At 38.5% G+C, this 15,831-nt stretch overlaps 1 protein-coding gene across 1 annotated transcript in view; it reads left to right on the forward strand.

The window, feature by feature from the left end:
• Window positions 1–15,831, forward strand: part of LOC129695437 (dynein axonemal heavy chain 6-like) — a 283,604-nt gene that overhangs the window by 192,697 nt on the left and 75,076 nt on the right. Inside the window, 5 exon segments of the mRNA XM_055632390.1 lie at window positions 1,050–1,246; window positions 6,147–6,350; window positions 10,676–10,801; window positions 12,077–12,241; window positions 12,644–12,711. Coding sequence (XP_055488365.1) covers window positions 1,050–1,246; window positions 6,147–6,350; window positions 10,676–10,801; window positions 12,077–12,241; window positions 12,644–12,711 — 760 coding nt within the window.

The following is a 15,831-nucleotide window of genomic DNA, read 5'->3' on the forward strand; positions in this document are numbered from 1 at the left end:
TGGATTGGAGGGTAGCTAATGTTATCCCACTTGTTAAGAAAGGTGGGAGAGAGAAAACAGGGAATTATAGACCAGTTAGCCTGACATCGATGGTGGGGAAGATGCTGGAGTCAATTATAAAAGATGAAATGGCGCACATTTGGATAGCAGTAACAGGATCAGTCTGAGTCAGCATGGATTTACGAAGGGGAAATCATGCTTGACTAATCTTCTGGAATTTTTTGAGGATGTAAATAGGAAAATGGACATGGGCGAGCCAGTCGATGTAGTGCACCTGGACTTTCAGAAAGCATTTGATGAGGTCCCACATAGGAGATTAGTGGGGAAAATTAGAGCACATGGTATTGGGGGTAGAGTACTGACATGGATAGAAAATTGGTTGGCAGACAGGAAACAAAGAGTAGGGATTAACGGGTCCCTTTCAGAATGGCAGGCAGTGACTAGTGGGTTACCGCAAGGACTGTAGCTATTTATAATATACATTAGTGATTTCGATGAAGGGATTAAAAGTAACATGAGCAAATCTGCAGATGACACAAAGCTGGGTTCAGTGTGAACTATGAAGTGGATGCTATGAGGATGCAGGGTAGGACGAGTTGGACAGATTTTGGTGAGTGTGCAGATGCATGGCAGATGCAGTTTAATGTGGATAAATGTGAGGTTATCCACTTTGGTGGCAAAAACAGGAAGGCAGATTATTACCTGAATGGTGTCAAGTTGGGAAATGGGGAAGTACAACGATATCTGGGGGGTCCTTATGCATCAGTCACTGAAAGTAAGCATGCAGGTACAGCAGACAGTGAAGTCTCTGTGGAATTCTCTGCCTCAGAAGGCAGATTATGCTAATTCTCTGGATGCTTTCAAGAGAGAGTTAGATAGAGCTCTTAAAGGTAGCAGTCAGGGGATATGGGGAGAAGGCAGGAACGGGGTACTGATTGTGGATGATCAGCCATGATCACAGTGAATGGCGGTGCTGGCTTGAAGGACCGAATGGCCTACTCCTGCACCTATTGTCTATTGACTGGCATGTTTTCTTTCTTTCTGTTTAGCTCGCACAATGGCCCTAACTCAGGCTCGACTAGAGCGTGCTGGAAAACTTACTGCCGCTCTTGGAGATGAACAAATTCGTTGGCAAGAGAGCATAATTCTATTTGAAGATGAAATATCAAACATAATTGGAAATGTCTTCATTGCAGCAGCATGTGTTGCCTATTATGGTGCATTTACAACTCATTACCGACAAATGGTATGGCAATAGAATCTTATATTCATATATTTCATAACAATGTAGAAGGAGGCTATTCGGCCAGCTGGGTCCATGCCAGCTCATAGTGCAATCCCATCAACATTTTCCCACCTCTTACTTTGTTGTAACCTCTCCTCTATCACATACCCATCAGATCTTCCTGTGGCACAACATACAAATTGGACAAAGGTCAGCACCGAACCACAGTAACTGGGGTTGTGACTTGGTAATCTCACAACTACCTGTTGCGCCACCATGCTATCCCAAGAATGTGTTTAGATGGCTCAGTGGCTCATGAACAGAACTTAATATTAAAAATGCATGGAGTTACGAATCTCTGCAAAGTATAGAATTATTTTTACAATTTGCTGTGACCCTGAAAGCCAATAACCTTTTCAGACTTTCCACAAAGAATCGGTTCAAGATTAGAATTTTACCAGCAGTTCCAGAATTTTATCAGCATCTTCAGTTTTTTTCTCAAAGTAATAACTTTATTCAGGCTCAGATTTATTAAAAATAACAGATATTTGTATTTATATATCACCTTTATCCATAGCTTTCATGATCTCCTAAAGCACTTTATAGCATGCAGTTCCTTTTGTAATATAGGAACCACACTTGCACAGAGCAAACTCCCACAAACAGCAAAATAATTCATCTATTTTTATTATTAAAACAGAAAATACAAGAAAATGTTATCAACACTTATGGAGGGAAAGAAAATAGAATTACCAATTTAGGTTGATGACCCTTCATAGTATTAAAAGTTGATGATCCGTTCTCATGACATTGATGCATTTGACAGGCAATGGACCTGTACTCGCTGGGATTTAGAAGGATAAGGGGGGAACTATTTGAAACTTTCCGAATATTGAAAGACCTGGATAGAGTGAATGTGGAGAGAATGTTTCCATTCGTGGGAAGGTCTAGGACCAGAGACCATAGCCTCAGAATAAAAGGATGTAACTTTAGAAGGATTTGTTTAAGAAGGGTCTCGACCCGAAATATCGCCCATTTCCTTCGTTCCATAGATGCTGCCTCACCTGCTGAGTTTCTCCAGCATTTTTGTCTACCTACCTTTAGAAGGAGATAAGGATGAAGTTCTTTAATCAGAGGGTGGTGGATCTGTGGAATTCATTGCCACAGGAGGCTGTGGAGGCCAAGTCAATTGCTATTGATAGATTCTTGATTGGTACGGTGGGTTATTGGGAGAAGGCAGGAGAATGGGGTTGAGAGGGAAAGATAGATCAGCCATGATTGGCAGATTAGACTTGATGGTCCAAATGGCCCAATTCTGCTCCTATAACTTCTGAACTTATGTACACTGGTTTAAGGATTAATATCAGTTGGAGCATCAAGGTTAACTTGCATGGTAATCTTTGAAACAGAGGCATGATATCTTTGAAATCCATCTGAGCAGGCAAGATTTTGTATCTAATCTGTCAGACAGGACCTCACATTGTGCCACACTTCATTTGTGCTGCCTTAAAGCATCAGCCTGGGATTTGTACTTAGGTCTCTGGAATGGGATGTGAATTCCAATTCTTATGATTTGCATTATTTCTCTTTTACACAGTGACCCAAATTTTCGATTGGCCAACAGACTATCTGTGCTGCATAGTACGGGTGTCAGGGGTCACGGGGAGAAAGCAGGAGAATGGGGTTCTGAGGGAAAGATAGATCAGCCATGATTGGCCGAATAGCTTAATTCTGAGGCGATGGTCTCTGGTCCTAGACTCCCCCTCAAGTGGAATCATCCTGTGCAGTCTGAAGTCTATTTTTAGCTGGAGCAGGTCTTTGGCCTAATCTTTCATGATAAGCAGGTTCCTTCTTAATCAGCAAGGCTTCACACTCTAAGTGAAAATGACAGATGCCACTTCCACTGTTGCTTTCAGAAAAGGTTATTAACCTGCTTACTGGTTTGCCAAGGCTGGCAAGAAAGCTGATTATTTGTAAATTCATTTGTTTTTTTTGTGTTAGAGTTGCTGCATCACAGCACCAGTGATATGGATTCAATCCTAACTACAGGTGCTGTCTGTACAGATGTGTATGTTCTCCCTGTGACTGCATGGGTTTTCTCCAGGTTCCTCCCGCACTCCAAAGACATACAGGTTTGTAGGTTGATCGGCTTCTATAAATTGGCCATTGTCTGTAGGATACAACTAGTATATGAGTGATTGCTGGTTGGCACAGACTTGGTGGGTGAAAGGGCCTGTTTCCACACGGTACCTCTAAACTAAATTAAACTAAATAAAAAATTAAAACATTAAGCCAATTAAATGCATTTAAATTCACTCTTCAGAAAAAGATGACACAGCGGTGCATTTGCCTCACAGTGCCAGATACCTGGGTTTAATCCTGACCTTTGGTGCTGTTTGTGTGGAGTTTGGACATTTTCCCTGTGACTGTTGGTTTTCTCTAGTTTCATGCACATCCCAATGACTTGCGGGGCTTATAGGTTAATAGGCTGCAGTAAATTATCCCTGGTGCGTCGGGAGTGGATACGAAAGTTGGATAACATAGAACTAGTGTGAACGAGTGATTGATGGTGGGCATGGACTCAGAGGGCCGAAGGACCCTTTTCCATGCTATCTCTTTCAATTCAATTCAAAAAAAGATATTAGTTGATACCTATGCTTTTTTCCCCACTACTTTTTTACACTAATTGAAATGAATACACTTACTCAACCTCTAGCTGACCTGCTAAAGCTGGCATATCTATGGAGACTAATGATCTCATGCTGGATTTCCTGATGAATTCCAAAAACATAGAGCAGTTATCACAGGATCAGAAATGAGTTGAGCAAAATGTTGAGGTTTTACATTGCTTCTTACTCATGAATTTCCTCCCAGTTATACGGGTAAAAATAGGCAGTTCTGTTTCTGAACAATGAATATAATACTGGAAGATTATTTATTTAATTGGTATTAGTTTAGCAATAAGAGATCAACAATGGGAATATTGCATTTTTTGGATTGACATCAAAAATGAATTATTAATTGAATAGTCAAGAAAATACATCTTATTATTACATTAGAAAGGAAGTCTGAAGCCCTTATATTCAGGCATTGTGGGAATGGGTAACCCGGGAATGATTGCGAACATGAATTTGTCTGCATTTAAATTAGTTCTCAATTGCATAGCAATGAAAATAAACAACAAAAATGATCCAATTTCTAATCAGACCCTTTTTTATAGGGAATAATTTGAAAAGCTTACAGATATTATTGCAAGATAGAGAAGCATATTAATGTTGCAGCCACTGCTGCAAAAGTAGTGCAGTGTCATTCTGAATGGAAAAAAATAAATCTACCGTTACATATTTTGTAATTCATGACAGTAAAATTACTAATGGCGCTGTTGGTTGTCTTCATTGTTAAAGGATAACTTGGAGAGCAACCACCAACAAGTAGACTTTTTAAAAGTTAAAATCAGCAAGTTTCTGTCAATGACACCTCCAATGGCTTTGATGATTATTGAAGAAAACTAACTAGGTAGAAATTAGCTGGACTGAATTTGTCCTGCTTTTATCTTCCAGTCCCTTGAATTTCTACTGCTGGGTTAAACATATTAATAAAACTCTGTATCCAATGTTTCTATGGGATCATTCAACTCAACCTTTGACTGTTAATTCTATTTTTCTTACTCTTCCTGTAATTGTACATGAATTACATTTGAATTCAATATCCTAGGCCATACATCTTGATCCATAGTCTGTGTATTTCACTAGGAATTCAGTATACTTGATTGAGGAGATTTAGCAATTGCTTTCCTTTTTCACAAAGGTCCAAAATCCTCCAGAGATCTCCATACTGAATGTATTTATCAAAGTTTTATGACTATAGCAAGAGGAATGAAAGATGGCACCTTTTGTTAGCTCTGATTGCCAAATCTAGGCTATGGATTTAGAAATGAATATTTAACTTGTTTACATTGTGTATTAAGCTACTTAAGAGATTTGCCTTCCAAATATTTTGCAGATAATTGGTGCTGACTTTGCCCAAACTTAATGTCAGTTTTATCTATGCAGATTTTTTTTTGTCAGGTTGAGATCCCCAGTGATAATTGATAATGTACTTACTTGATTCAGGTTCTTTCCCCGCAGGGATGAACCAGAACCTGTCCTGAGCTTCCACCATTTCCTGTCCCATTTTAAGAATTTGAGACAGGCATGCAATGACATTTGTAAAAATATTGCTTCCTATTTTAATACGGTGAATGGCTGGAAAAGGCTTTACAATATGGAAATACAGCAGAACTTTCACAGTGGAATCAATTAGTTTATCATTCTCAATTTGTTCTATATTTATAGTGCCTATTAATGTTAACATTATTGTGTGGCGGTCCCTGGGGGGTAGGCCACTCCTTGGATCATCCCACTCGTCGATTGAGGGACAGGGGCATTGGTCTGCCACGAGGTTTCCTGACAACACTCCCTAGGGGTTCTGACAAGGGTGTCGTGGTGTCCACTCTGACTGTTGGAATTAAAAAGCTTCTTTTGAATCCGCCTGCCGTCTGGTCTTTTCCTGACTTTGACCAGGCCACTGCAATTGCAAGAATATATTCTCCACCATCCATAATTGGTGTATTCTTAAACATTAAGTATAGACTAACGTAACATCAAGGTAAAATCCAGTGTATTGTGTTGAATATATAATTGTCTTCTGGTTAAACTTCTGTAATTCCTTGCAGCAAGATTTATAAAACTATATTCTAATTTGTTTTTTACTATTATAAATACTTTAACAATACACTCAGTGAATTTAATTGATCGTTTATTTTTCATACCTGTATTTGTTGCATATTTCGAATTCATGCCTCTTCATTGTAAAACAAAACTTATGTATGGGACCTGCTTCTTATTTTTATTTATCATAGTTCTTGATTTTTTTTTTTTAGCTAATAGACCACTGGATTAAAGGCTGCACAGAAATTGGAATCCCCATCAGTGCAAATTTCAGCCTCATTAATATCTTAGGAGATCCCTTTGAGATTCGTCAGTGGAACACTGATGGTCTCCCACGTGATAACATTTCTACTGAGAATGGCATTCTTGTGAAGCGAGGTCATCGGTGGCCCTTGATGATTGATCCACAGGATCAGGTTAGAATGCATACTGTTATGTTGCATTATAAAATGTTACATATTCTTCATGGAATTGCAATGCTTTATACTTTGATTTGCTCGTGTGTCAGACGAAGTATAGCTTTGACAGAATTGATATAGTATTGACAGAATTGGTCGCCCGACGTGTCACAAAGTGCATCGTACAATACAATACAACAATACAATACGGTTTTATTCATCACATTGCACATAAAGTGCAAGTGAAATGAATTTGCCAGCAGTGGTACTTGTCTGAGAGCAGCTTGTACTGGAGCCTACCAGGGAGAAGTCAATTCTGCATTTAGTGTTGTGTAATGAACCAGATTTAATCCTTCGAGGTAAAGGAGCCATTAGAACGTAGTGACCATAATATGATGTTTTAATCTACAATTTGAGAGGGAGAAGGGCAAATCGGAAGTGTCAGTATTACAGTTGAGCAATGGGGACTATGGAGCCATGAGGGAGGAGCTGGCCAAAGTTCACTGGAAAGATACCCTAACAGGGATGACAGTGGAACAACAATGGCAGGAATTTCTGGGAATCATACAGAAGGTTGTATTGTATTGTATTGTATTCAAATTTATTGTCATTGTCTCAATTTGAGACAACGAAATGAATTTCCCTTACAGGCAGTATCATTTAAAAAAATCACAAAAAATAAATAATAAATAAATAATAAAACATATTAAAAATAAAATTGAAATTGAATTAAAAAAAAGCACAAACACAGAAAGTCCACGACACAACATAACATAAATGGCACCAAGGTGAGGATGGCACCATAGTCCAGCCAGCCTCCCCTCCGTGTTCATCCGTGGTCGGGGCCTTCCGAGCACCCGTAGTCGCCGCCCCGAGTGGCCCGATGTTCAGGCCCTCACGCTGGGCTGGTGGAACGCCGATGACGAACCCTGAAGGTTCAGGATAAGTTCATTCCAAAGAGGAAAAAAGATTCCGAGGGGAGTAAGGGGCGACCGTGGCTGACAAGGGAATTCAGGGACAGTATAAAAATAAAAGAGAAGAAGGACAACAGAGTCCAGAGCGGGAAGCCAGAGGATTGGGTAACATTTAAAGTGCAACAGAAGATAACTAAAAAGGCAATAAGGTGAGAAAAGATGAGGTACGAAGGTAAGCTCGCCAAGAATATAAAAGAGGATAGTAAAAGCTTCTTTAGGTATGTGAAGAGGAAAAGAGTAGTTAAGACCATAGTTGGACCCTTGAAGACTGAAAAGAGTGAATTTATTATGGGGAACAAGGAAATGGCAGATGAGTTGAAAAGGTACTTTGGATCTGTCTTCACAAGGGAGGACACAAACAATCTTCCTGATATACTAGCCAGAGGATCTGGGGTGATGGAGTAAATCCACATTAGGCAGGAAATGGTGTTGGGTAAACTGATGGGACTGAAGGCTGATAGATCCCCAGGGCCTGATGGTCTGCATCCCAAGGTACTTAAGGAGGTGGCTCTAGAAATTGTGGACACATTGGTGATCATTTTATAATGTTTTATAGATTCAGGATCAGTTCCTGTGGATTGGAGGGTAGCTAATATTATCCCACTTTTTAAGAAAGGTGGTAGAAAGAAAACATGGAATGATGGACCAGTTAGCCTGACATCCGTGGTGGAGAAGATGCTGGAGTCAATTATAAAAGATGAAATAGCGATCCATTTGGATAGCAGTAACGGGATTGGTCCGAGTCAGCATGGATTTACGAAGGGGAAATCATGCTTGTCTAATCTTCTGGAATTTTTTGAGGATGTAACTAGGAAAATGGACAAGGGAGAGCCAGTGGAAGTAGTGTACCTGGACTTTCAGAAAGCCTTTGATAAGGTTCCACATGGGAGATTAGTGGGCAAAATTAGAGCACATGGTATGGTACAGACATAGATAGAAAATTGGTTGGCAAACAGGAAACAAAGAGTAGGGATTAACGGGTCCCTTTCAGAATGGCAGGCAGTGGCTAGTGGAGTACCGCAAGGCTCGGTGCTGGGACCGCAGCTATTTATAATATATGTTAATTACATAGATGAAGGGATTAAAAGTAACATTAGCAAATTTGCAGATGACACAAAGCTGGGTGGCAGTGTGAACCGTGAGGAGGACGCAGGGTGACTTGGACAGGTCGGCTTAGTGGGCAGATGTATGGCAAATGCAGTTTAATGTGGATAAATGTGTGGTTATCCACTTTGGTGGCCAGAACAGGAAGGCAGATTATTATCTGAATGGTGCCAAGTTAGGAAAAAGGGAAGTACAGCAAGATCTGGGTGTCCTTGTTCATCGGCCACTGAAAGTAAGCATGCAGGTAAAGCAGGCAGTGAAGAAAGCTAATGGCATGTTGGCCTTCATAACAAGATGAGTTGAGTATAGGAACAAAGGGCTCCTACAATTGTACAAAGCCCTAATGAGACCACACCTGGAATATTATGTGCAGTTTTGGTCTCCAAATTTGCGGAAGGACATTCTTGCTATTGCGGAAGTTCAGCGTAGGTTCACGAGGTTAATTCTCGGGATGGGGGGACTGTCATATGTTGAAAGAATGGAGCGTCTGGGCTTGTATACACTGTAATTTAGAAGGATGAGAGGGTTTCTTATTGAAACATATGATTATTAAGGGATTGGACATGATAGAGGCAGGAAACATGTTCCTGATGTTGGGGAGTCCAGAACAAGGGGCCCACAGTGTAAGAATAAAGGGTAGGCCATTTAGAACGGAGATGAGGAAAAACTTTTTCACCCAGGGAGTTGTGAATCTGTGGCAGAAGGCAGATGAATGCTTTCAAGAGAGAGTTACATAGAGCTCTTAAAGATAGCAGGGTCAGGCGATATGGGGAGAAGGCTGGAACGGGGTACTGATTGTGGTTGATCAGCCATGATCACAGTGAATGGCGGTGCTGGCTCAAAGGGCCAAATGGCCTCCTCCTGCACCTATTGTCTATTATCAGAGATATATAAAACTTTGACAGGTTTGACACTCTGCCAAGTGAGTCCTTTTTTTTAATCCAGCTGTTTTCTAGGTGGGCCTTGGTCTGCCCCATACTGTTGTATTTTCCTTGAACAAAGTTTTATTGATGAGCAGGCTTCACCACTAGCTTTATCTGTGAGTACCTGCTCCACTTAGTAAATGCAATCTTTTTTTAGGGACCAGATGAAAGCGTGAGCAGCATGCCAGTGATGAAATATTCTGAACCATTAGCAGTACAATCTCCAAGAAATTGTAACACTCCTTTTGACACTCCTTTACTATCAATGCACTAATTATTTGAAATGTCCAATTATGCATCTATTTTGTGCATCAGCGATGAGCAAAGACATACAGGCAGAATGTAGGATGCAATTCCCAAATAAAAACTCAATTGAATCATTAGCCCAGATATTCTTGGGAGATTGAGTTATCTCAATCAACTCAATCAATTAATTTAATTATCTTAAATGTATTTAATTGTTTTAAAAGTGTTGTATGTGTTTGACCTTTAATATATATTCTTAGTGTGATTATTTTAGAACTAATTTTACAGGAATCCTGTCTGCTCAGAAATATAGCAACCTCTGAAAATAATTTAAAACGAAAACGCTGGGAAAATATGTTACGTAAAAAAGCTATTGGAGAGGATTATTTTACTCAATATTAAATTGAGATAGGATTTACTCAATTTAGAAGTGCATGGGCCAATTAGGGATAGTCAGCATAGCTTTGATTACATTTTTGACGAGGTTTGCAAATTTATTTTGCTATTTTCTGCTCTTTCCCAATTTGACAGAGGTTTCACTGACAGAGGTTTCAGTGGTTACATAATCTGGAGCGAGATTGCAAAAAACGGCTCTTTGCATAGAAATATATTTTTTGTAAGATTACAAACTTATGTAATACCTGTAGTATATTTTCCATATCGGAAGTATACATTAAAAACATATTCTTCCCTTGCTTTGAAAACGGATAAAGCAATCTCTTCCTATGATACTCATACAACAATACTTTATCAACCAATGTAACATAATTTCCAGTTAATTAAAATATAAATGCTTTTCAATTCTGCCTACAATACCATCAGAATCCCTTTGCCAGTTGACCATGCATCCACAGGGGCATTATTGTTGAGAGGAAAACTTCCCATAGAAATGTATCTCCACTTATCACATATGATTCTTTGGGGAAAAAACGATTTGTGTAATAGGAAATTATGATACGGACAATTTACTAGGAATGCAACCTCTCTGGATGCATTGTATTTTTTAAATCCTATGGTGAACAAATATTCAAATCTTAATACCTGTACCTACATTTATGAGTGAAATAGTTGATAATGCATCTCAAATTATTTACAGGCAAATCGCTGGATAAGAAACATGGAAACTAAGAATGGTTTGAAAATAATTAAACTAACAGACAGTGGACTTTTACGCACGTTAGAAAATTCTATTCGACTGGGCATGCCTGTGCTTTTAGAAGAGGTAAATGTATTCTGCCATACTCAATTTTCTTCTCACTTAAATAAACAGTTTGGCTGCCAAAACAGAAAAAGTGTACTTATTGAAAACCTTTTCTAGCTCCAATATAAAACTGATATAAAAAAAACAAAATAGTTCTCTCTCCATGAAAATTTATACTGGTGGATTTAAGCTCTAATTACAAAAAGCCAAGAATTTATTGTCTTAGGAAATCAGAAATATATACATCACTTCAAGTTTGATTGCCTTTTGACAGCCTTGAGGAATGAATACCATATTTTTTATATATAGCAGGGAAGGGACAAGGAGTGAGTAGATCTCAGGCAGCTTGATCTAAGACACTGCCTGTGGATTGTCTGGCATTCAATAAGCTTATGGTGTTGAAGGCCAGTTCATTACTTCCAAATGTACCTGATAGTCAGGGACATGTTTAAAAATTATAACCAAATATTAAAAAAGATCAATTAAAGACAGAATTAACACGCATAAAGTAATTTAAAACAATCAAAATAATATTTTTTTCATAAAACATACTTACCTGTCCAGTGAAGATTGGCAATCCTTTTTAAATTAGTTTAGCCCCTCTAGGTGTACAATCTGTGGCCGGTATGAAGTTAACAGGTCAACTCAGTTCGGCACTGAAAGATTTCGGACTCGATGACCAGTTCAGCAATCAGATGGATGGGCTGGCTAAAATCATACTTGCCATGCACTTATTTACCTGGTCTAGAACATGGTGACTCTTCGCATCTCTTTTGCAGCTTGTATTGTAACAGGCAACAGAATAATGAAGCTTCTGTTGAAAGTCTTTGATGTTGGCAAAGCACTGCCCCACCTAAGGCAATCATAAGAAATCTAACTTACTTTTAGTAGTAGTTACATGCTTTTGACATTCAGACATTTAGATTCTGTAAAAGTTGAGAGGTAAATAATAGATTATTTCTAAAATACAAAAAAACCCCACGTATTTAGCATTAAACTAAAGCAAAAATAATTAAGAACCATGATAACTTTAACTTCCACTTACCCTCCTAAATCTTTGCTCGACAATCAATCAATGGGGTCTTGAATGCTTTGCCGGATTTTGACAGCATGGGATTGAAGAGACATTTTCCCAACATGATGCTGGAAAATCCCAGCAAGTCCCGCCTCTGGCTGGGTTCAATGTTGAGTGAACTGACAGATTTAACTTTCTGAATCTGGATTAAATTCACTGTAAGTATTCACTTTGGGTGTTTCATTTGTTTGCTGACTCAATATTTTGTTTTTATATTACAGTTGAGAGAAAGCTTGGACCCATCTCTGGAACCTATTCTTTTAAATCAAACATTCATGACAGGTGGCCGATTACTTATGCGTTTGGGCGATACAGACATTGATTATGACAAAAACTTCAAATTTTACATGACAACTAAAATGTCTAATCCACATTATCTGCCAGAGGTATTTGAGATTTTTATTTCTTACTTCCCTCATTTGCCAAAGGCAGCAATCTCTGCTGGCCAATAGTTAAACGTATACGAACAAAGATGTTACAATATTTATTTGGCTATTTGCAGGATTTTGTTGTTTACTCATGTGCCTCTTCACTGGTGAACCGAGATGATGAGTCTTGTCAGGTACTTAAGCATGTAAAGACATTACATCTCTCACTGTATCTGCAGTCTTCATTATAGAATCATGTATTCATTCTGCATAAAAATCTTTCAGACATTATTGGGTTTCAAAGTATCAAAAAAATGTGAATGTGAAATACTGGAGCAGAGTTGGCATGATTTTGTGAAATTAGAGAAATGGAAATCTATTATTATACAATTAACATGTTTATGATTTTTATTACTTCAGGTATGTATAAAGGTCACCATCATCAACTTCACTGTGACTAAATCTGGCTTGGAAGATCAGGTTCTGAGGTACAGTTCCTTGCTTTTTGTGATGTAATGCTTTGTCAGGCTAAATCATAATTCCATTATTAAAACATACCTCAGAATATGTTGTAATTTAGGTTATATTTTGGTATAATTTAGGTTTCATTGATTTATGTCCTGATTTCACATTGCCATAGACATTTGTTTTATAAGAGGTTGACCTATGAAGGTATAAATGTGTACAATTAAGTAGAGATGCTTACCTAAATAGTAATCTAAGTAAGTGTGAGTTAATTCAGTAATGTTGCTATGCAAAGTTCAGGTATGATATAGCAATTTTGGTGGGCGAAAATGTGTGTGTGTTTTGGCACTAACAACCAATCAGGTCTCATAGAGTCATAAAGTGATACAGTGTTGGATCACTGTATCACTTTGGCCCAACTTTCCCACACCGGCCAACGTGTCCCAGCTACACTAGTCCCACCTGCCAACGCTTGGTCCATATCCCTCCAAACCTGCCTTTTCATGTGGTACACAAAAATGCTGGAGCAACTCAGCAGGTGCAGCAGCATCTATGGAGCGAAGGAAATAGGCAACGTTTCGGGCCGAAACCCTTCTTCAGACTGCTCCACTGCCTTTTCATGTACCTGTCTAACTGGTTCTTAAATGTTGGGATAGTCCCTGCCTCAACTACCTTCTCTGGCAGCTTGTTCCACACACTAACCACTCTTTTGTGAATAAGTTACCCCCTCAGATTCCTATTAAATCTTTTCCCCTTCACCTTAAACCTTTGCCTCTGGTCCTATTCACCTACTCTGTGCAAGAGTAGTTCATCTACCCGATCTATTCCTCTAAAGATTTTATACACCTCAATAAGATCACCCCTCATCCTCCTCCACTCCAAGGAATAGAGTCCCAGCCTACTCAACCTCTCCCTATAACTTAGACCCTCTAGCCCTTGCAACATCCTTGTAAATCTTCTCTCTACACTCTCCAACTTGACAACATCTTTCCTATAACATGGCGCCCAAAAATGAACACAATACTCTAACTGCGGCCTCACCAATGTCCTATACAACTGCAACATGACATCCCAACTTCTATACTCAACTCTCCTGTCAAAAGATATCACATTTTTGGCCAAAATCTAGCTTGAAAGAAAGTAAAAGTTTGGTTATACTAAGAAGCAATTACTAAAACAGGATTGCCTGTGCATTTCCCAACTTTTCATTCCACAGATATCAGTACACCCTTAAAGTCCAGCTCCCCAGACATCAGTCTGAAGAAGGGTCTCGACCCAAAACGTCACCTTCTCTCCAGATGCTATCTGTCCCGCTGAGTTACTCCAGCATTTTGTGTCTACCTTCGATTTAAACCAGCATCTGCAGTTCTTTCCCACACCTCATATTCTTTTTTGTGATGATCCAATTTGGTTCCTCCCTTTCTCCAACAGGCTTCTTCAAAAGCATAAAATAAACTTTTTCAGGCAAGAGGTACCAGAAAATCACTTTAATCTTCTTTTTTAAATAACTTTATTTTCCTCCCTGCTCCTCCACAATGATTGTAATTAATAAGCTTTTATATATATATATTTCTTCATGTTTTTATTTCATGCAATGTACAATGTATCTTGTCACCAGATTTTGTCTACTACTTCCCCACTTTGCTTTGTTGCCACCACCAACTCAAACTCTCTTTCGCCTCCTGCATCGGGAAGACTTGATCTGCTTCCATTTCTATTATCAGTTCTAATAATGGCTTACGTGAATATTTATCTTTAATGTTATTTGAAGTATTCAGTTACATTTAAAAAAAATTACATTATAAAAACCAGAAAAAAACCCCTTTGTATTACACAATTGTGTAATTGTGTAATTACAAGCTTGTATTAGACAACCTTGTAATTAGACAAATTTAATATTTTTTGCAGCTGCTTTTGAAAGATTAGCATATTTCTAGCAAAGTTTCATCAACTAGAGACTGCTAAAACTGAAATGAAAGGCAAGATATTTTGACATTTTTCATCCCACTCTACCCTTTTACTTGTGGTCTGGTGTGATGAATATAGTTGTGGCGTTCCTTCATTTTTTCTTTAAGGGGGTGGAAGATTGCAACCTTCACGGGGTCTGCCCTGTTTCGACTAATGCAATCAACTCGACGTGCACAAACAGAAGATCAAATAGAACAAGTTGTCCTACAACTTTAGGCTGTGCACGCCACACGAACGAAGAAGAAGATTTTCTTTAAGCTTCATGCCAGGGGATTGTAAAGCTCCATGCAATCGTAACAGTGCATAGATACTGAAGTCAATTTATTTCCCTTATTGTCAAGTGTGTTTTAGATCATGACAATTGCAGTTTATAAACATATACGTGGGATGCAAGAGATCCTTTTCCTGAAATGAATTCATTGTTCTTAAATTCAACAGCGCTTGGGAAAACAGTAAAATACAGCTGATTTGAAATGAATTAGCAGCAGAATATTGTTGATATCAATTCTGAGTTTGATATAAATTCTATAGTTTTGCATTGTGCGAGATGGGAAAGCTTGTATTATGGATTAAAGTTATGCACTCTGTAAGGAAACTGCACGTTGCAATGCTTCGTCCAAAAAAATAAAGTTAAAATTTGTTTGTTTATGTCCTGATCAAATGGTTGAATTTCTGCCTACAGTGCATAAAGCCACAGGCTTCACAAGTTCACAACTATAAGCAATATGAATCAAGATTATATTGAATGGCAAAAGCAGAATAAAAGGACTGAATGGCCATTATTGCTCCTATTAAAAAAAAAATGTTTTTAATGGAAGGAAAGATTATTAACCTTACAGTTAACCTTAGCATGATTTCCAGAACACTTTGAATCTCCAATTTTTGATGGACTATTTTCTGTAGAATCTAAGAGCCATAAAGTTCTATTGCACAGAAATATGCAGTATCAGCTGTCAGATACCTGTATATACTAATCCCATTTACCAGTGCTTGGTCTGGAGCTCATAATGCCATAGCAATTCATGTGGTTGATTAAATGATTTTTAAATGCTGTGAAAGTAACTGCATCCACCACATTCTTAAGTGCATTCCTGATTATGACCACCCTTTGGGTGAAAAAGTTTGTCTTTAGATCCCCTCTAAACCTTTTACTCCTCACCTTAAACCTGCGACCT

The sequence above is a fragment of the Leucoraja erinacea genome, chromosome 3, assembly GCF_028641065.1.
Source record: "Leucoraja erinacea ecotype New England chromosome 3, Leri_hhj_1, whole genome shotgun sequence".
Classification (NCBI taxonomy): Eukaryota; Metazoa; Chordata; class Chondrichthyes; order Rajiformes; family Rajidae; genus Leucoraja; species Leucoraja erinaceus.